General features: G+C 39.2%; 1 protein-coding gene across 1 annotated transcript in view; it reads left to right on the top strand.

Moving 5' to 3' along the window:
* ZSWIM6 (zinc finger SWIM-type containing 6) overlaps positions 1-23089 on the top strand; it is a 190942-nt gene that overhangs the window by 870 nt on the left and 166983 nt on the right. The window contains exon 2 of the mRNA XM_025892366.2: positions 3-38. Coding sequence (XP_025748151.1) covers positions 3-38 — 36 coding nt within the window. The remainder of the gene's footprint in view (positions 1-2; positions 39-23089) is intronic.

Genomic DNA, 23089 nt, shown 5'->3' with positions numbered 1-23089 from the left:
GCTGGAGAGCGGCTGCGTCGACAACGTCCTGCAAGTCGGTGAGTCACGGGGCAGCCGCGGAGCCGTCTGTCCGTCGGTCCGTCAATCCCTCGGGGGGGCGCCCCTAAGCCCGGCGCGCGTCCGCACCCCCGCCCCGTACCCTCACCGGCCCGGACCGTCCTCCCGAGCGGAGCGCCCATTTCCTTCTCGCCCCTCCCCGCCTCCGTCTCCCCGGACGGGCCAGCGCGAGTGGGAAATGAATCAGCAGGACTCGCCCCGCGGCGGGGTTGGCGGGGTGGGTTGTCGGGTGCTCCCCGGCCCGCTCCGTACCCCGCCCTCCTCCCGGGGAGCAGGTCCCGGAGGGCTGCTCGCCCTTTTCGGGGGGTGGTTGTGGACAAAGGCGCAGGCGGACGGCCGGGCTCCGGCGGAGGGTGTGTGTGGCGGGGCCGTGCGGGGCGGGGGAGGGGGCGCGGGCCGCACAGACAATGCCGGCCGGGGCCGAGTCGGCGGCCGGGCCGCACTCTGCGCTCTCCCTGCCCTCTCCCCTTGTCTACCGCTCGCTCCTCTTTCTTTCTCCTCTCTCCCCCTCCCCGCCCCCTCTATTGGAGGGGTGGGGACTACATTTTAATGCCACTCGGCTGCCGCTCCTCTCGGGGCTCCGACGGGCTGGCGGCCGCGGCGCTCTCCGGGGTCATTGCGGCGTCTGGTCTGGCCCCGGCGAGCTCCGCCGGAGGCCCCGGGATTTAAATGTCTGTTTTTTTCCCCGCGCCCCCCCTGCCTAGGAGCAGCGCGGGAGGGAGGCGGCGGTGGGCCGGACCCCCTCTCCTCAGAGACCTCTCTTCCCCCCGAGGGCGTCCCCGAGTCGATGGGCGCGAGCCCGGGAAGGAGCGGCTGCCGCTTCTCTTTCCTGCCGGGGTCGGCGGTGCCCGAGGGCCCCTGCCGCGGGAGTTTGGTTAGCGCTGGGTGGCCGGTGGCCGTGCGCGGGGCAAGCCGCGGGGAGCAGTTACTGGCTTTGCGCTCGCAGCCGGCGGCGGCAGGAGCGCGAGGCGGAGGGGCTCCGCGGCCGCGCAGTGTCCCTCCAGGCGCGGCCGTCTGGCAGCCGGGCGCGACCCCGCACTTTGTTCTCATTTTCAGGTTTATTTGTGCCCCTTTCAGTTTTCTGTCATCCTCCGAAAAGGGGGACCCAAACAAAAGAGTCTCTTTATTTCTTTTCAGAGCTTGTAAAGTAGAAGATATTTGACAAAGGCGAGAGAAGGACTTGTGATTTAAAGCTGCACAGCCCTCCTTTCTCTGACAGACCTTGAGAGTTTTCTCAAATACCGAGTTTAAAAGCTTTCTCTGTCGTCGCTCCCTGCCCCCAGTGTTTTTTTCTGGCCAGATATCTTTTTCAGCCGTAGGATGGGGATGTTTGGGCTGGACTGAAAAGAACAGTGCATTATGAAACTCCCTTTTTCTCGTATTTTTCTCCTGATTGCAAACGGCATATTTTCTGTCCCCCCTTCCCGTATTGCTGTCTACTTTAAATAGTGTTGTGGTGGTGAGCATGGTACCTAATGAATGGGGAGACGGTTGGAAGCATCACTGTCTCAGATTTTTCATCTTTTCTTTTCGTAGTCCGTTCTTTTTATCCCTCTCTTTGGGAGTCGAGTGGGGGTCTGGATAGGGGCCCCAAAAGAGAATGAAGGTTTCTTTAATCCTCTGCTTAATTTGAATTCTAATGCAATCTGCAAACGTGATTTTCCGCATGGTCATTTATTTCCAAAGGCGGCCCCCAGTGTTGTCTTTTCTAGGTTCTGTACCTTTTCCTTATTTCTGGAGGGGGTTTAATTTTTGAGGCTCTTCATCCTTCTTCAAAAAAAAAAATTAGTTTACATTGTTTAAAGTTATACACCTCTTTCCTCAACCCCCATGCCCCCCTTGTTTCCTGCTGGGTTGAAACGGATTGAAGCACATCCATGGCTTCTCAGTATAACCAAACTAGAGTTTGGGAATTTTTATGGCTTGGCTGGCAATGTTGAGTCCCCCCCCCCCCCAAGCTTGACTCTGCTTGCAAGCAATGAGGAATGACAGGAGAGCACATAGGGAGGGTTTCTTGGCTGATTACATTTAAGCCAGGAATTCACTGTGAAAATAAAGCCAAGGGGCGATAAATAAAAGATGCAATCTTCTCTGGGAGACAGACACACAGCGTGGGCTTTGCCTGCTTTCATCAGTGAAGAGGCCTGGGTGAGATGTAAAAGAAAATAGTAACTTTTTGAATAGTCCCCAAAGGGGAAGGAGGCCACTGAATGGAGTTGGCAGTGGTCGATGTGAAGCAATGTGATGGTTCTTGCATAGTTTGAAGAGTTGACCACCCTTTTCGGAAACACATACGTGCTAAACAAGTGCTGTACAGATTGTGGAAAATATTCTTTTTTCCGCTCTGAGTTTTGCCAGTTTCCTTAACTTCCAAGTTGTATTACTTGTTGTGCCAGTCAGCTTATGAGATGGAAGGCTGTTAAATGCCTGGCAGCTGGCACTGTGAGATAGAAAACTTAGGGCCAGGATTTTTGTTCTCGATGGAGGATGGAGAGAATGGCTAGATTAACCATCTAATTTAGCTTTAATTGGTGGGTTGAATTGGTATACTAACGTAAGAGGCTTCTTTTATAATTTTGCGAGCTGAGGTAGAAGTCGTTTTAGCTTCAGAACCTGAAATGGAAAAGAACACGATACCATGATAGGGCCATAAGCAATTTTCTGGTATTGCAAAATTACAAGTTTGTTTGTACAGGAAGTATGCACTGACTTTTGTAGAGGTGACTAAATTATAGATGCAATGGATCAAATCTAGTTTTTGGACTTCATTTTATATTGACACTGTTGAAGATTATTTTAGGATTGAGGGTCAGAGAATTGGGACTTCCCAGAAATTAAACATACTTGCTATTTTCAACTCCTATTTTAAAAAGAAATTTAAAGGAAGAAAATTAAGCCTTTGGTGTAGTAGTTGTAAATGGTATTTAATTGGTGCAGAGCTGTCCATCAGTTGATTATAGGAAGTTTTAGAGAAAGTGTGGTTGGCTTATTTTTATTAAAATAATGATACATTAGAAGGGAGCCATTGCTGAGGGTGCTTGTATGTTAATATTGTTGACATCATTGAAGTAATGATTTTAGAAGTCACATAAAAAAATTTCCCCCAAATTTTGCCTGGCAAAGAGCTTTCCTAATATGATCTGGAACTCAAATCATAAAAGACAACTCTAATTAAACGACAGACATTTTTTTTTTTATAAAAGACAAATTTAATTAGATAAAAAAACTAAGAATTTCCATAGGCCTGAAAACAGGATAAGCAGCTAACTGGGGTAAATATGTGCAGCATGTTGGAGGCTAACAGAGGACTCTGAAAAATTAGTTTAAAAAATAAAAAAGGAAGATGAGTAAGTTAAAAAATGGGCAACGCCTTTCATAAAGAAATGCAAATGATTAATAAATTTGTCTTCACTCTTACATAAGGAGAAACAAGCAAAGGTGACATGGCATGTTTATCTGCCACATTGGTGAAGAAAAAAAGATGGATAGATGGTACTCAGAATTGGGTGAGGAGGTGGGAGAAGATGCTGCCTCCCCAGCTGTATGGTTCAGTCTTTTTTGTGTAATTTCTAGAAATTTCTCTTGCAGATGTATTGATATTAGTGCACAGAGATGTTCTATACAGTGAGCAGTGCTCATTGCAGTATGATTTGTAATACTGAAAAGCGGGAGTCAATGGAAATTTCCATCAGAAGGTTAGTGGTTAAGAAGTACTCAATGGAATCCTATGCCACCATGAAAAATAGTGAAGGAGAGAAATATATATAATGACAAAAAAAGGTGACCAGAATATTCATTTAAAAACAAGTCATCTATTCATACAGTAGGCTGTAATTTCTATTTAAAACAAAAAAGATAGACTTTACTTACAGATGTACAAAAATGTCCGGAAGGCTAAACAAACAACCATTGAATAGTGGCTATCTTTGGAGAAGGACAGTCAAGTGGATAGGCAAAGTTTTGGGGGTAATTTTACTTTTCATTCTACGATTATGTTACGGTCAGATTTTTCTTCAAAGTAGAAAAAGAAGCATATATTTTTGTAATAAAAATTTTTAGAAAAATTATTCTTGTGTTTTTTAATTAGTTTATATTTTTTGTTTTTGGGGTACATGTGTTCCCTTTCTGAAGATTGGTGTACATTCAGTTTTGTTTTGAAACGGGCAAGTTTCCTTATTTGTGACCAATCATTTTAAAAGAAAGAAGTGTTTAAACAAAACTGGGGTCTTGTCTTTAGTATAGGCAGGAAGGAGGTAAGTTTTAAAAGGAGTTGCTTTTTTTTTTTTGTTCTGTTTTGTTTTGCTGGTAACTTTTGGGAGAAAAGAATATTGTCTGGAATTCTGTTAACACTTTGGTAAACACATTATTATGGTCTTTTCAGATTTATAACTTAAAATCTCTTGTTTTAGGGGGTGGCAAGGTAGTAAAGGGGAATCTTTTTTAGAATTAGGTTGGATAAAATTTTTATACACTTAAGGGGCGCCTGGCTGGCTCAGATGGTTAAGCATCTGCCTTCGGCTCAGGTCATGATAGAGTCTGGGATTGAGCCCCACATCTCGTTCCTGGCTCAGCGGGGAGCCTGCTTCTGCCTCTCCCTCTGCTCCTGCTCTCTCTCTCTCTCTCTCTTTCTCTGTATCTCAAATAAATAATTTAAAATCTTAAATTATTTTTTTTAAAATTTTTTTTAATCACTTAATTTATTTAAGGCTAATTTGTTGGTATTTCTTTGAGTGTTTTGATTTTCTTTATAGACCAGAGATTGTTATGTAAAGATGTGATTCTAGATGCACTTTCAGAATTGGGTGTTTTGGTTATTGGTGATAGTAATTTCAGTGAAAGCATTTTCTAGAGTAAAGTGATAATATAGAATAGTTTAAAATCAGATCCTATACGTTTTCTGCCTTTTGATTAAGGAAGAAGTACACAGAAGAAAAAATTTTGAAACTATAGTTGCATCTGTATTTTTTATTCTGTGCCAGTTGAAGTGTTTGAAGTTGTTGATTTTTCAAAGTATCTGCACACCTCAAATGTGCTCAGCATTGTTCTGAGGAAAGTTAAAATTTCAATTTTAGGTGAGAACATCTTGGAATTTGTTGTAATACTTAGTTCTCTGATGGCTAGTATTGGTTCAGTGAGGAAAGCTAAAGTGTTCAGGTAACAGAACATTTTGTAGCTGGAAGATTTCGGTAATACTGGAAGGTGAATTGCAGATTTGAATTAAGGAAACATCTTTACTCTTGCTTCAGTCTTTAATATCTTGCCCTAGAGCCGTATTCTGAGTATATCTTTGGGTTGAAGAGGAAAAGGCCATCCCCATTATTTTATTTAAACTGTACGTTGAATTTCATCCTTTTTGCAAAGACTGATGGCTTTTCTTTTAGAAGGATCAGGATGCCTGTGGAACATGTCCTTTAATAGAAGAATTATTGCAATTAATTGAACAACTCAAGTCATTATTGTCTTAAGTATGTCTTGGCCGATTTTTAAGATGTTTATCCTGGGTCTCTTTTCTTTTCACAATGGGTAATCAATTGCCATCACTTCTAACTCTGAATGTTTCATTTGCAAAGACAGAGACCAGCATATCTTTTCTGGTCACACTCATATTAAAGGTTTAGTTAATGATGTTTGATTTTAGCTGGTAACATGTTCAGTGAACAAGATGGCAGTGGAGGAATACTGATGTCTTCTAAGAAAGCTGCCCCTTTTAAAAACTACATGATTGGATCTGTAGTAATTCCACATGCTTACATGCTCTATATTTTTGTGTTAGAAAACCAGTTTTCTTCAATAATTCAAAATGAATTTGGTACCTTTAAGAAGCTTAGTTATATATACATAAGATAAAACAAACTCTTGTGGTGGTAGAAATTTTTATAGGGGCAGTCATTAAACTTGAACTGCTGTTGACCTCCAACTTTTATATTTAAGAGGACAAATATCCTAAAAAGAAAGACGATTATAGGTAAGTATAAACATCTTAGAAACAACGCAGATTATAGGCAACTATTTTTAAAGTGATAGTAAACTACATGGAACCCACAAAATCATTTTTAGTTATCTTTTCAAATTACTGTGATATAATTTCAAGAACAGTTCTTTCTCACAATAAAGAAGCCTAATTTAATTTTCTTGGTTTATCAGTTTTTTGACATATGTAAATGTTTGGGGATTACTGTAAATTAGAAAACATAAACTGTTTCCTTCTTGAAATGGATGGAAAGTCTCTCCATCTCCTTTTGAGAAATCAGTATCACATGGTAATTTGGCGAAAAATATTACATAGGTCTTGCCACATGGAAATAGACTCTAGTTCCTCAGTCCTAGCCAGAGTCTCAAAAATAAAGTACGTTGGTTAGATTTGTTCTAAAAACCTGAGTATTTTTCAGTGCCCTGTGTTTTGGTAAGAATATGCTTTGTACATGGTTTTCAGTTCTTTAAAAATAGGATGCTTCCTTTATTTTCTCATTTGGAAAAGGTAGCTAAAGCAAGCTTTAGAGAGAATGTAGTGCAAAATCTGGTTTTCGTTTGAAATTTAAAGATTGACTTTCAGCAAATAGTAAGTGAACTCTGTTGCTAAGGATATGCTAAGTGTTTTGTATTTGTGGGATTCCTAAGTGATAATTAGTTTGGTGACCATTAATATGTATTGTATATACTTACATGTATTTATTTATATATTTGAAGTTCACAGGTGAGCACAAAAGGAGATAAACTCAGGTGTCATTTGAGTATCATGACCCAAAGCGTATCCCAGGGACCCTTGTGTACAGATGCTTTGTGCTGTTTCTTCTTAAAATATGCTAACAGATGAGAAGGTGTTTTTACAAAATGCTTTTGCATGATAGTCATTACCTACTTGTAGAGCTGAGGCCCAGACATGTTGAGTAATTTGTCCAGAGAGGGATAGTAAATTGCAAAGTTAAACCTTAAATTTTGGTTTTTCCACTATTCGGGCTACCTCTTACTTTGCTGAGATTGTTTGGTAAGTTTTACAAAACTCCAGAACTCAGGACAAGCATATTCTATTTTTTTTTTTTTTAAGATTTTTTATTTGTAAGTAATCTCCACACCCAGTGTGGGACTTGAACCCACACCCCCGACATCAAGAGTTGCACGCTCCACTGACTGAAGCAGCAAGGTGCCCCAGCACAAACATTATTATTATTATTATTTTTAAAAAGATTTTATTTTTAAGTAATCTCTGTACCCAATGTAGGGCTTGAACTCGCAACCCCGAGATCAATAGCTGTACATGGTCCACTGACTGAGCTAGCCAGGCGCCCCAGGACAGGCATATTCTTGAATGTAGAATGACTGGACTGTTGGAGAGATTATTTGGCTAACATTTTATTGAATGTTATAAAAGTATTTCTAGATAGCATTTTAGTATCTGGCCAAAATCTAACAGCTTCAGTTAAGCAATGATCTAGCATGCTAACATATGCTAGTGTGGAATATTTGTAGACATTTGGAAATTGTAGAGGTTCTAAGATGAGATTAAGGTTTTGAAAAAGTTAGTTACGAGCGTTAACTGTATGAAATTGTATTACAGCCATGTGAACACACCTGAATGTACTCCTACACCTGTACATTTATGGAGTAAAGAATTTACTGAAAGTTTAAAATGCTTATGCGGAACAACAGAAGTTAATACCCAGTAAGAAATTTGGTTGCTCTGAATTGAGTATATTTATGAAAACTTAACCACTAGTGTCTACTTTTGACCTGTGTTTGTAAGTTTTTCAATGTTTTTGTCAGTGTCCCCTACCCTTATGCCAGTAGATGGTATTACATAGCTGCTAGATGTATAGGTCTTTCATGTAATTGATGTGGTCTCAAAACTTCGGTAATCTCCCCAACTCTGAAAGACCTCTTGTATGATTGGGGGCTTTTCTTCACTGAGCTGAGCATGATTTACAGTGAGCCTCTTTAATACTACTGCAGCAATATCTACTAATAGTAATAGTAATAATAGTAAACACTTTCATAACCTTAACTTTGTGTCAGGTACTGCTCCAAGCACTTTGTATTTCTTTCTTTTTTTTTTTCAAAGATTTTATTTATTTATTTGAGAGAGAGAGGATGAGAGACAGAGAGCATGAGAGGGAGGAGGGTCAGAGGGAGAAGCAGACTCCCCGCTGAGCAGGAAGCCCAATGTGGGACTCGATCCCGGGACTCCAGGATCATGACCTGAGCCGAAGGCAGTTGCTTAACCAACTGAGCCACCCAGGAGCCTGCACTTTGTATTTCTTAACAGTCCTATGAGGTAGGTACTTTTATAAATCTTCATTTTACAGAAGAGGAAAACAAAGCATAGAAAAAAATGAAAGTGACTTTTGCCTAGTGACACAGGCAGGGGCTGCTACATTAACGAGCCAGCCCCAGCCTGGTACTCTTAGCCTCTAAGTAATACTGCCCATGATGTGTCATCGTTAACTACTCCAGAAGGTTCATCTTTAGATTTATAGTCTTTCTACTTTCTAGGGTGATTTTCGTAGTGTCCAGAATTTTAAATTGTGATCACAGCTATGATTTTTAATATGTATTTTAAAGTTTGACTTGAAACACTGCATTTCAAAAATTCCTTTTATGAATGAATTTCAGCTTTGGAAGGTGGTTGTGGGGGTGATTTTGGTCATCTTCCATTGGGCATTTTTAACTTTTGAAAGAGGAATAACTTGTAGGTTAGATCTAAATGTGATACATATGAAGCAAAGGTAATCTCTCAAGGTATATTTAAGAAACCATATCTCGTTTAAGTCCCTTTTTAAGTGTTATGTTTAAGTGTTATGTTTAAGGCCCTTTTTAAGTGTTATGATTAAAAATCATACTATTTCTTGTTGCTGGTAAAAAGATTTAATATTCCTTGAAAGAGAGAGTTTATTGTAAAGATGTTAATTTGAAGGATGCAGTAGGACCTGTCAGTATGTTTAAACTCTTACTAACCGAATGAGCTGATCAGATAAATTGGAAGCTCATTTAGTGAATTAATGTGCTTAAAATTCAGGTGACTCACTGCCTGGTCCTGCCTTATTTAACAGTCTCTCTGTTTACTTAATACATTTTTCATTGTTAATTGGTGTCAGATCTCTAATGATGGAAGATATTACACAGAAAATATGCATAGACATATATAGTGTGTAGAGTGAGTCCACAGAAGCAAAATTTAAGTTCTCTTAACTTAATTAGATCAGTACAATTTCGAATGCTATATGTGCCACATTGTACCTGTTAAAATATTTGCTGACAGTGACCAGCATTTTTATGAATGAAGTATAGATATTTTATAATTTCAGAGCCTGGATCCTCTTCTAGTGTTGTGTTGATCTTTCTTGGTGAAGGCCTGCAGAAGGTGAAGGCAGCACTGTTATTTGATTATGCTCAACCTTTGCTTCTGCTACTTCTTTCTCTTAACTCATTTCTTCAGAGAAGATGGTCATGGCTTTTATAAATATTTGTCATAAAATACACCCCTAAAACTCAAATACCAGAAATTTGTAATCTGATTGGTATATGTGGTGAGTGAGGACCTTTTTTTTAATACGTTTGCCCTATTTCTTTAGGACTTTGTTTTTTTTAGCACTCTTTAAGCTTCGTTAGCACTTAGGATTTTGTACTCTTGGCACCATCTTTTAGGCCTCCCCTTCCCTGCCAATCCCCTGTGTCATTTTTTTTCTTCTACTTCCTTTAGACCATGGTAAAGCTGAGGACTGCACTGACCAATGACGATGGTCGAATCGAGTGAGACTTGAGGATAGGAGGTGGAGGAGCCTCTGAACCCAACTTCTTCAGTGTCCCACTGTCTTCTTTCTTTCTCTCCTTGCCTCACTGCGCTTCTTCGTTTTCTTCCTTTTTCGAGTGCCTGGGAATGGAGTGGAGGGAGTAAGCGGTAGGAGGGGGAGGGAGGGGGAGGGAGGGGGAGGGAAGGGTAGGGAAAAAAGGAAGAAATCCTGAAGAGGTAGGAAGTACCAGCCAAGAGCTTATTCTGTTCCCTTCTCTGCCTGCGGTTGTCTCCTCCTCTCCATCCTCCCTTGATTTAGGGAACTAAAGCTGAGGTCACAAGGACCTGTGTGTTCCAGCTGCTGCTTGGCTGCTATTTTTAGCCTGGCCCTGCATCAGGCTGGCACCAGGCCATGATGGCACAGGGCCAGCACGTTGTGGGACTGCTGGCAAATGTCAAAAACCTAACTTTTCAGTTGTCTGACTAAACTAATTTTCAGACTTCGGACATATTCTCCACTATGATCCTCTACTTACCTCTTCCTTTTTGAAATGGGGTGTACATGTTTATTTTTAGAAAGGATTGGTTTTTGATAGTGGTCATCATACTACTCTAGCTATGTTAGATGGGAGAAAGATTTATGAATTGCCTTATCAGGTCACACTTATATCCTGCTCAGTAATTTTGGTTTTGTGGTGGCACCAAGAAGTGTGAAATTTGCCAGACTTATTTAATATACCTTGGGCATCTTTTAAAATTGCCATTGCTGTTGAAGTTGTAGAGTCTGAATTGGTTTATGTAATTATAGGTGTTGTCAGACATTTTTAAAAAACACTTGTACTGTTTTTTCTACAGTTGTCGGTGTTCCCTTTGCTAACACAGTTGTGTGTGGTTAGGTTTGGTTAATGCTGTAGGAATATGTCCCCCCCGCCCCATCCAAAAGCTTACTATTTATTCTTGTAAGGAGCAGCTAGGTATATCAATATCTGGATCTAGATTCTTTTTTTTTTTTTAATTTAGTTCTTTGGTTTTTTTTAAGATTTTATTTATTTATTTGACAGAGAGAGACACAGCAAGAGAGGGAACACAAGCAGGGGGAGCGGGAGAGGGAGAAGCAGGCTTCCCTCCGAGCAGAGAGCCCGATGCGGGGCTCGATCCCAGAACCCTGGGACCATGACCTGAGCCGAAGGCAGATGCCTAACGACTGAGCCACCCAGGCGCCCCTGGATCTAGATTCTGTATACTCAGCCAGTAGTATGTGGATTTTATTTGCAAATTGAGTTTTAAACTTTCGGCTGCACATATGAATTTCAGAACTTACTTGATTTCTAGATGCGCTCAAAATAAAAAGTACGTTGTATTTGCTCTTGAATATTTTTTGAAAAAAGTAAAAGGAATGTTGGAGTGTGAATCTGTATCTTTGGAAGGGACTTCGGTAAGAACACGGTGTATATTCTTTCCACAGTGGTACATAGAAAAGCTGAGGTTATGTTGGGGATGATTTTCAGTGGACCATGGACTACGCTGAATATGAATAGAACCAAGGATTATGGTTATTCACTTATTCAATGAGTAGTGGTGTAATATACTTAGATCTGTTGAATGGCAGGATAACATTTAGTGAGTGCGTTGATCTGATGTCCTTCTTAAGGTAGCACAAAATAATTGGCCAAAATAACTAGAAATAGAATCAAATTGGTTTTTTTTTCTTCACTTTGTCTTGAAGGTAGTTATTGGATGAATTCTGCTGAATTCACTTGTGGAATAAGAAAGTTTAGTTGAGGGATTTAGTGAAAGGTGAATTTCTGATCTAATAGCTTAAAGAAGACATGTTTTAGAGTTTATTTACATTTTTACATCTTAAAACAAGTGCTTACATTGTGGATAAGAGCAAATTGGGCAGCTTGCTGTTGCTGAGCTGAGAATATTTTCTTTTCTTTCTTTTTTTTTTTAAAGATCTCAATACTTTTTTTTTTTTTTTAAAGGTTTTATTTATTTGACACAGAGAGACACAGCGAGAGAGGGAACACAAGCAGGGGGAGTGGGAGAGGGAGAAACAGGCTTCCCGCAGAGCAGGGGGCCCGATGCGGGACTCCATCCCAGGACCCTGGGATCATGACCTGAGCCGAAGGTAGACGCTTAACGACTGAGCCACCCAGGCGCCCCGAATATTTTATTTTCTTAATTTAGGGTGAAAATAAAAATTTCACTAGGAAATATAATCAAAATGTCTTGGGTATAGATTATCAAGTACATTGAGCTCTTACACAATGTAGTAATTGTGCCATTTGGTGTCTTTCTGCAGTTAGTGGTTATAGTAGTTATTCCAAAGGTGTCTTGGAAAAAGATCCATTGATCTGTCTATATCTATATATGTTTTTTCTAGATGGGTGTTCATCTATATAGATAGATTATCTACCTATATAATTTAGCATGATTCATAGAACACTGTAATCTACTGGATGATGGTAAGTTATGTTAAGTTATGTTATGGATCCTTAATGTAATTTAGATTTTATTTAGGTGAGTCATGTAAATGATGTCCTTATCAGGTCAGCTTGATTAAAACCAAAGCCCAGAAGGTAGCTTGACTAGTGCTGTTTAGAGTCCTCGTAAGCAAAGTGCTCAAATGACGTTCCTTATTGGAACTTGCGTGAACAGTTTCCTTGCAGTTTTCATGGATTTCTCTTAGCAACTTATTAAAAAAGCATTTTGTCTAAGCTGTTTCATAAATAGCAGGAAATTCTAAAGTACTGGATAGTATTGCATTTTTGCTTTTAATAAGGACGATTGCAGTGGGAAAAAAAGTTTTCAAAAAACTACTCCTTTTAACAGTTTATGGCAAAATACTTTTAAAATGGACAGATTTTTAAAAAAAGTTTTGTTGTAATGGTAATTTGTTTCCTTTATGATTTTTCGTGCTCATTCTTAATAACTGACTTTCATAGTTTATAAGTTCCGATGTGTTAGAAAAAATTGGTGATACAAGAGCCAGTGATTATGAGTTTATTCAAAATTCACTGTATGTATTAAATCTGAATTTGTCTTAGTAGTTCATAGTGTTTTGTTTTTTGATTTTGGTAAGTCCTGAGACTTCTGAGTTCTTGTGCTCTTCTATGAAATTTGTGTTTTGACATATAAGGATATAGTTTGAATTTTTTTAAACTCTTTGTGTGTGTGTGTGTTGGGGTCTTAGGAAGGAATGGTGATTGTGGTGGGTTAAACTCAGAAAAGCACAAAAAATTCAAGTAACCATGTTCAAATATACAATGTTTATTTCAAGAATTTATATTTCTTTGGGTTGAATATTTAATGTTATATAAAAACTTATTTTTTACTTAACCTTTTCCCTCCCCCAGTTCTTCCTCTTAAAAACAGTAACAATTCAGAAGGTAATTTGTGAAAGTTCAGTGTATAATGGCAGTCTGCATTATGATATTTTTAGGGATGTATTGGCTATTGCATCTTTGAAAGGCTAGTTTTAAAAATTTACTTCCTTGAGTTCTTTCTCTCTCTGATCCTTTGCAGTTGTGGATCAACTAATTTTCTCTTTTTTGGTTTGCTTTTTTAATCATTTAGAATTGAGGTTTGATCCTCTTTCAAGAAGTCTTATTTAATAAATCTAGAAAATTCTATTATGTCTTGACTCTTTTAAGAAGCCTTACTTAAGAAATCTAGAACTGTCATACTGTTTTTAAAAAAAGATATAGTAAACTGGGTATGTTTAGATAATATGGTTTTCTTCTAGTGAAAGTAGGTTGACCTTCTGAAATTCTACAAGGGGTTGTTGTGGAGACTGACACTGGCCTATTTGATTCATGACCTTTTCCAAACTTGAGAACACAATTGTGGAACTCATCCTTAATGTAAATATTGGAGGAAAAGAGAGATGATTTCTTATGAGAAATCAGAAAATCACATCCTTTGTAAGATTGCAGATTTCTAAGCCTCTTTAATAGAGAGAGCAACAGTTGGCTATCAGATGACTCAAAATATGAAGTGCTAACAAACATGTAAAAATATTCTGCCATACACAGTTCGGAGTCATTTTGAGTTACCCATTGTTTATTTTTAGTCTTGTTCTTCAGGATAAAAATCTGAGAATATTTAAATACAAAGTCCCTTTTTGGTGTGAAAGATGTATCTGCTATATTGAAAAAAGAGTACTAGCAAATTTTAAATTCAGGAGAGCCAACTATTAATAGTACCCATGCAGTGTATACATAGTAGATGTCAAAATGTTACTTGAATGAGTAAGCTTAGATTACATGCCAGTCTTTGTGGGTGCCTGTATGAAATTCTCTTGTTGATAAAAAAAAAAAAAGCTCCAAATTATAATTTCTATTTGATTTTCTGAATCTGAGTTGCTATCTATAATTTAATCTATTGAGAGGTATTTTGAATAGGAATATGACCAGAAGATAGGTAGATTAGTTTTTAGGACTTGGTTTATTATCATCAGTTTATTTCTGCAGAAACAAGTAACCTTATAGATGTAAAGTTTCTTTTTCTTGTTTGTGGGGACTAAAAAAGCTTGCTATAACTTGTTAACAGCATTGACCAAAAATCTGTTATAAAAAGTTTTTTTTATTTGATGATTCCAAGCCTAAACAGAAAATAAATTGGGCATTCCTGTGTAGAACAGTACTTTTGAGTTATCCAAGAAAATAATTTCAATTATAAATGCCTTTGAGGGATTAAGAGATTGCTTTTTCTGTTTATTTGCTACTTCACTTTTTAAAGAAACTGACAAAAATAAATTTAATTAGTTTTTTTTAACCTTTTTTCCAGATGACTCGCAAAGCACATATAACTTCAAAACATCCCGCAAGATCTGACATCTTATGAAAAGACATTGGCTAATTAATAGGAATGGCTTATTAAACTGGTCTACAAAATGCTGATGATTTTCTCTTGAGATAGAATTTGCTTCAGACTCAGTTTTGCCTAAAATGGGATATAACCAAACAGTGTTTTGAACAATAATTTGAACTAATGCTTGGTTCATGAGAGAGGGATGGGTTATCCAGATGTTGGGTGACCATGTGTTCCCATTTGTCTAGTCAGTCTTAGTTTATGCCTCATTTCCTGACATAATTATCAACAGTCCCCTCTTTCACTCTTGTAAGTGTTCCAGTTCAGATTATGAAGTCTGTAGTTACTATAGTCGTATGTATATCTTGTTTTTCACAAAGGGGGGCAATTAATAAATCATTTTAAAATTATACCATACGTGTTTGCACATACACGCTCCAGTGTGTGCGTAGGAAGAGAGGGGAGAAAGGAAGATTGTTTGAGAAGGAGTTGTTTGGGACTGAAAGGAAACTTTTGTCTGATCTCTGTCTTCATCAGCTACTCCACTCAATCTCTTTCAGATAGAAAATATATGATTTCAAAAAAAAAAGAAAAGAAAATATATGATTTCTGTCTGGGTTCTTATTCACATCAAAAGGAAACAGTTAATTAAGAGATTTTCAAACTCTGTGGGTTTGATGGGTCTCTCCCCTCGGACACCTGCTCTGGGCCCTCCCCCACCCACCACGCTTTTTTGGGGGGGGACAATTTAAAGATATGTAAATTTTCCTGTTCTTATTTGATGTCTTAGCATTTTAGCATGTTTCTATTAACGATACAATTCTCTTTGCACATTTTCTTACCTTAGATTGATGTTCACAGGTACTGCTCATTTTATGTACTGGCAGTTGGCCACTTCTATGAGTGTATCATTTGTTAATCACATGACCGTGAGCTTGGAGAGCATGTCTGACCCATCAGGAGACTAGAGTCCTTGTTGCTGGCTCTTGTCTTACTACTTGTGTACCCTTAGGCAGATCACTTACTGGCTCTGGGCTTCCTTGAGTCCTTATAAAATGTGAATAATTATACCTCTGTCACCTCTATCATGAGGCTGTTAAGAGACCCACATGGGAATGAATACATGCAAGTACTTGAATGCTAAATAATTACACAGGAGGAAAATACACTGTTATGCAGTGTTCCCCTTTTACCTAATTTTCTCCATTATTTACCTAATTTCTCCAATTTACCTAATTTTCTCCATTATTTTCTTCTAGTTTTTTGTATTTCCCCAAAACCCTGCAATCATCATGTATTGATTTTGTAATCAGATAAGGGAAATACTGTTTCAAAAAATTGTTTCATTACCATTAAAACATTAAGTTTCACCATCTACAGATTAGTCTCTATTAATATTTTATTATGATAGTAAATGTTGCCTGATCTAGTGCAACTAAACATTATATATATATTATTGAACACAGTATGCCATGGCCTTGATATCTTCATGCCTCCCTTGTTTTTGACCCTAATGATTGACGAGTTTTGTCTTTACTTGGAACTCTAAAATTATTCTTCTGAAAGTGGAAAGAGGCATGTATAAATTATCAATTCAGTGATAGTCATGAATAGAATGGACAGTTTATGGATTAGCCTGGTGACTTGGGGTTTAGTTTCTAGGCTTCCGTGAATATTTACTTACCATGGGCAAGCAGAGAATGGAAGAAGTTACAAAGCACTCAGTTTCAGATACACTTCTGAATTTCTCAGGTGATATGTCTATATGCTGAGATCTACTGTCCCTTCTTTTGGCAACTTGAATCAGTAAAAAGAGTTGATTAACCTTTTTCTTCTTATTTAAACGTTTACAAATAAAGTGTCGAGAAAAATAGTTTCAAGTGAAAATTTAAGAGCTTACTATCATCTGACATTTTGGGTGGCTTTTTCCCCCCTCAGTTCTATTTTTTGGTGTCTCATAAGTCTTGCCCTTGAAAACTGTGCTGATGTGACCTATCTACCCCACTCTCTTTTCTAGCTCTCCAGCGAAAGGCCTGTTAATGGCCTTTCTGCACTTCTGATATGTACCACAGAGGTTTTTTATTTCATAGAATATGCTTTTTTTCTGTGTGTGTGTATACATGCGTGAGAGTGGACTTCATGTATTTTTAAGAGTGTTATTAAATCAGCCTGTAAACTTTGGACAGGCATGCATCAGCTCTTAAAATCTGTATTGCAGCCAGAATGATGTTGCCTGTAGGCTTCTTGTGCAGAACCTTCAGTGGCCTCCCTTTGCTCAGAGGACTTAAAGTTGTTCATGGGTGTGCAAGGCCTAGCATGTCTGGCCTGGATCCTCATCTGCCTCTTGCACATCTTTCTCCCTTGCTCTTCAGTTGCCTCCAGGCTGCCCTGCTTAGCCGCCTCATGCCGATGTTCTTTTTTTCTAGTTGGAATCCTCTTTCTGCCTGGGTAATGAGTTGATGTTAAGTCATCGTGGCTCAGAGAAATCTGGCAAAGACGTCTCTCCTTTGTAACGGTATGCTTGGTCTTCCCCATTAGTATGTATGTTTGTGTTTATACGGATGGGTAATGTGTTTTTGTAGCCATAGCTCTTAGTACAGCCCTTTGCACATAGTTGACTCCCAAAAGTTTGTTGAATAAATGAATGAAGGAAGTGATGTTTTACTGGGAAAATATTTTCCTAACTCTCCAGGAAGAGGCACTGCTTTAACTCTGGTTCCATCTTACCTTCTATTCCCATACCTATTCCACAAAGGATGTGTCAGTTTGAAAAACAGCCCAGTGGTATGTTTGGTGGTCACTTTGGGCCACTCCCACATTCCCCAGGTGTACATTTTCATGCGTCTCTGCTGTTAGAGGGACTTTCTTAGGAGAGTTTGAGAAGCTCCTGTATCAGGGTCACTTGTATTGGTATGTGGATTTATATGACATGGACTGAGAAATTCAACTTGTCATGTATTACTGGGGAAAAACCAAACAGCCAAAGGTTTTGAGTGGATGATAGGGCATGCGGTTAGAGCAGGAGACTCTCTTGCCCCATGTGTGGGTCTGTTCTTGTTTCCTCTTTTTCTCATTTTTCTTGAATGGGCAGCTGTATTGCATCTTGGTGAGCAGGGACAGAGCTCATGTGCAGGGTCACTGTGGGGCACATAGCAGGTCTGCATGCAGCGTTTTTTCCTGTTTGTTACTCTGTGTATTCTTGCCTGTGCTTGAGCCTTTGTTTTTCAGTCTTTTTTTTTTTTTTGGTCATGGTAACCTTTGATTCTTCATGTTAGTTAACTTAAAAGTAGCAGGCTAGAATGATGCATGTACAAAACACCAATCAAGTATCTACCACAAAAAGTTATTTCTATCCCATTAAATTGGTCTTGGACAAACTTGAATTCTTTCCAGTATCTTGTTTGGTGGTGGTGGGAGTCAACTCTAATTTGAAACTTGTATTTATTTACTATTCTCTGTAGTCGCAGCTTAAAAACATCTAGCAGTTTTTGAGTACCTGTTTCAGCGCTTTACAAGCATGATCTCCAGCCTTCATAACAACTTTGAGAAGATGTTCTCTTCATTCTGTTGCTGAGGAAACTGAGGCATAAGATGCTAAGTCATATGTCCAGGAGCGCTCAGCCAGTCTGTGCCAGACCTGGACACCCAGGCCTCCTACTTCTCAAGTGGGGTCTTTTCACTGTACCACCTTCTTTTCTGGTGTTGCTGAAGGCAGCTTGTCTTTCTGTCCATACATGAAAGAAGCCATACAGAGACCTTGATATGTGACCCCATTCAGAAATCAGTTGCCTGATCTTTGAATGGTGGTCCATGATATCTGGGATGTGCTGCATTTTATTTTTTAGGTTTTGATAGTAGTAATGGATAGAAGACCCATAGTATCTTCTTGCTTCTTGGAGCTTATGCTAAGTTGAATATGACTTTTTTCTTTGCTGAGCTTTTTATTTTTATTGTATTATTTATTTATTTATTTGACAGAGAGAGAGACACAGCGAGAGAGGGAACACAAACAGGGAGAGTGGGAGAGGGAGAAGCAGGCTTCTCGCTGAGCAGGGAGCCCGATGCAGGGCTGGATCCCAGGACCCGGGGATCATGACCTGAGCCAAAGGCAGATACTTAACGACTGAGCCACCCAGGCGCCCCTTTGCTGAGCTTTTTAAAGAAGAGTTTCATTCACAGCATTTGATGACATTAATAGTTTGGCTTGAAACAATTACCATTTTCTCTTTTATTGGTTCCTTGATTTTAGTGGGAGACTTAAGGGCAATGTATGTAGGAAATACTTCAAAGAGAAGATCAGTATAATTGAAGCTGTTTGAAGCTTCTGAGGTACACACACACTGTTCCTGGAAGGCAGCTCCGGGTGCTGGTGGGTTGTGTTAGCAGCCCTACTGATGGAGAGATTGAGTAGGTTGCTGAAGTGCTGTGGACACATTTGTCTAACTCTTAGAGCAAGCCTTAACATTTCCTTTCCCTCCTTTGTTTTGGGGAAACTCCTCCCCAGAGAAGGAAAGATTGGATGTATCTTTCTGGGCAACACCAGGGTCTTTTCCTTTTCCTTATTCCCTTCTGTGTGTAACCATGAGACTCTATAAAGGGACATTTGTAGAGGCTGTTGAATCCACTAGTCTGAAATGTTGAAACTGACCTTTCTGTCTGTTTTCCTTCCTTCCTTCCTTCCTTCCTTCCCTTTTTCCTTCCTTCCTTCCTTCCTTCCTCTCTCTCTCCTTCTCCCTCTCTCCCTCTCTCCCCCTCCCTCCCTCTCTCTCTCTCTCTCTCTCTCTCTCTCTTCCTTCCTTCCTACCTACCTACCTACCTACCTACCTAGCTTTATTTTCAATTGGGAGGAGGCAATGTAAAGGTGCAACCTGACTGACTGGCTAATGTAAGATAGTAGATAGTCAGGACACTGTCCTTCCTCATAAAACCTGGATTGTTTGATTTGCCTTCTTGTGACCTCATTCCTGTTGCTACCATACCTTCTCCTTAAGTTAGTGAACTCTGCATATGGGTTCAACTTTCCTTCCATAGCTGGGTCTGTCTGTAGTAACTGCAGATTACTTTGTAGACTTGTCTCAAGTTAAAGGCTTAGTATGTCTATATAACTTGTCATAATTCTAGCACTTTAACTTTTTAAGGTATATGTTTTGATTATCTGATTTACAAAAGTGCCATATAAAAATCCACCTATGCTGTATAATTGCTGAAATACTGAGTAAGCTCTGCTTTTTATGACCAAGTTATGGGATGAGTAATTACTCTCCAAAGTGAATGGTTCAAAATGAAATAACTCTATGCCTAAGGTGTGGTGTGACACCAGATGTATTTAAGCCCCAAAGGTATGTAATTATCTCACTACTGTTGTACATACACATGAGTACATTTATGCTTACGGCAAGAGTTTTATGTGCAAAAGAAAACTCACTTCTGAAAAGTGAAGGAACAGTCCATTATTTTTGAGAGGCTCAGAGGTGGTTTGGTGTTGGAGGCACTGTTTTGTTTCAGTCCTTCCCCAAAAAGTCTTACCTCACCGGACTATAGAGAAAATCAGTCTCAAACTCTGGATTTCAAATATTAAGGATACTGTAGAGATTTTCTCAAAACACCCTGTTTATAATTTATAGTCTGCTGCTGTGTACTCAGTGACTTGTTATATACTGCATTGTTGGACTCTATTTTGATCATCAGGTGTATTAATTAAAGGCAATAAATGTTGTACTCTGGCTTCCTGTTCAAAATAAAAACTCTTATGGTCTACTTAAATTTTTCATTTTGTATACAGGTTATCTGTCTGGTCTCTTTCTGTAGATCATGAATAATTAAAGGTAGTACCGTAAGCTCATTTTTCTTTTCTAGTTTTAATTTAGTGTTGAAATAATATTTTAATCACATTAAAAATATGCCTGATGTATTTTATGACAATTCTGCTAGTCCCATTGAGTTAACTATGCTGCTACTGAATAGTGTAATGTGATCAGGTTACATCATTGTCATATCCCACCCCCACCCCCCCCACCCCACAAAGGACCAGATACTTCAGTTTGGGGATTCAGTTGGTAGTTATGACTTAGCTCTCTGTTCACAAGCCTAGGAGATGAAAATTTCCTTAGCGTGGGGACCGGTGCAGGCCCATAGTGGCTGCTTGGTCTTCCCTTGGGCTAGAGAAAGGCAAGTTGAGATACCGCTGGCTTTGGGACTCCAAGTAAAATAGCAGCTGATGGTAGCTTGCCTGTTCACAAGGTGATTCTCTTGGGAAGCTTTTTTTTTTTTTTTAAATACAATATTAAAAAATATTTTTATTTGGCAGGGGCCAAATGTTTGCTTAGTTTTGAAACTAAGTGAGAACAATACAAACATTTAAAGCTTTAAATTCTTAAAAATGTAATTTATGAAAACAGAACAGTAGGACATGACTGCTATGCTAACATCAGTATATTAGAACACAACCACTGTATCAAATATCAATGTACTCAGTGAAGAGATGTGAATTTCAGTTTGTTTATATTTGTGTGCTGTCTGCTGTGGTAGCCCCTAGCTAGGTGTGACTACATGTGAAATGAATCAAGGTGTGCTGGAAGTGTAATGCATGGACCAGAGATAAGACTTAGTGCAATAAAAAGCATGTAAAATATATCATTAGTAATTTGTTAAGATGATGTTATTATGGGTCTTTTGAATTAAATGAAATATATTAATTAAATTTAATTTCATCTTTATTTTTACCTTTTTAAATGTGGCTACTAGAAAATCTAAAATTATATGTGTGGCTCACATTTTTCTCTGAGTCCTGGTTTCTAGACCCTGTGGTCTCATAAGTTCTTTTTGTTTAGGTATACTTTTCAGCTGTGATTTGGTTACATACTTAATTTTAACTTTTTGCCAACAGAAATCGAAATATCTTGTAGTGATTCTTAAACCATCGTTCCAAGACAGTATTCTTGAATTGCCCTTCACAGATTTAGGACTGTTCTTCTATCTTAAATTTCTAAGGTGGAAGAACCCTTTGCGAACTGATTATTGGCCAGGTTTGAAACTTCATTGGCCAACTTATTTCCAATAGTCTAAAAGTCTAAATCCATTTATCTTCTTAGAAGAGCCTAGTGGATTGGTTATGATATTTAAAATTGAGATTTTATTTCCAGGTAAGGTATACATTGAGAGCTAAAGTTAATATTTACTTTCAAAAATCGTTCCTTAGAAACCTATTGGCCTTTGTAATAATGTAAGGAAACTGTCTTAAAGGTTTTTTTTTTTTTTCATATGAAGACAGAAGGGTGGTGTTTCCTAGAGTTTCACAGTGTTTTTTTTTTATTTTATTGTCCAACGAAAAAAAAGGAGGGGGAACAGACTAACATATGATGGCCTGTTCTTTGTTTCGTAGTAGTTTTCATAGTGTGGTCCCTGATTTAGTAGCATTAGCATCTCTTGGAAATTTCTTGGAAATGCCCATTCTTCTGTTCCAGTCCAGATATTCTGACTGGGAAACTCTGAAGGTGGGGCCCAGAGCCTGGTTTTAATAAGCCTTCCAGGTGATTTTTCTTTTATTTAAAAAAAATATTTTATTTATTTATTTCAGAGAGAGAGAGTGCAAACATGAGCAGGGGGCGGGGCAGAGGAAGAAGCAAACTCCATGCGGGGCTCCATCCCAGGACCCTGAGATCATGACCTGAGCCGAAGGCAGACGCTTAACTGACTGAGCCACCCAGGCGCCCTTCCAGGTGATTTTTATACCGGTAGAAAGCACTGGCTTAATATACTGGTTAGGGTCTAGCCAAGAAAAGGGAAACCACTCTAGGCTTTTAAAATAGGAATTTAGTGCAGGAGATTGGTTATACAACCTCCTGGTTGTGACAGAGGAGCTGAGACAGCAAAATAGGATGGTGAGGCAACCCAGAGATGAGCAGCAGAAGGAAGAGAAGAGTACCACCTTTGGTACGTGTATGGGAGCTTTAGGAGCCAGAGCTGTTCTGAGGTTAGAATCTCCTGGTAGGAGCCGGAGCCATAGAAGAAATGCAGCCATTGCTGGGAACACTGCCTGAAGTGGAGAAGGAGAGGGAGAGGTATCCTGGCTCCATCTTTCCTCCCACCTGTTAGTTCTCCACGAGTGCTTCCCATAGATTGAACCCGGAGAAAATCCAGGTGACCTGGGAGCCTGAGAAATGATGTTTGCAGTGATCAACTCTCCTGAGATAAGGAGCTGTCAAAGAAAAGATCTGTGGGAATAGGCCCCGGACTGGCACCTTTAGTATTTACACTTTAAAACAAAACAAGAGGGATGCCTGGGTGGCTCAGTTGGTTAAGCGGCTGCCTTCGGCTCAGGTCATGATCCCAGGGTCCTGGGATCGGGTCCCACATCGGGCTCCTTGCTCAGCGGGGAGCCTGCTTCTCCCTCTGCCTGCCGCTCCCTGTGCTTGTGCTCTCACTCTCTCTCTAGCAAATAAATAAATAAATAAAATCTTTAAAAAAACAAAACAAGATTTTGATATAATTTAA

The sequence above is a fragment of the Callorhinus ursinus genome, unplaced genomic scaffold (genome assembly GCF_003265705.2).
Source record: "Callorhinus ursinus isolate GAN/ISIS: 27379988/994484 unplaced genomic scaffold, GSC_fseal_2.0 scaffold23, whole genome shotgun sequence".
Taxonomy (NCBI): domain Eukaryota; kingdom Metazoa; phylum Chordata; class Mammalia; order Carnivora; family Otariidae; genus Callorhinus; species Callorhinus ursinus.
This window is presented reverse-complemented; position numbering and strand designations above follow the sequence as displayed.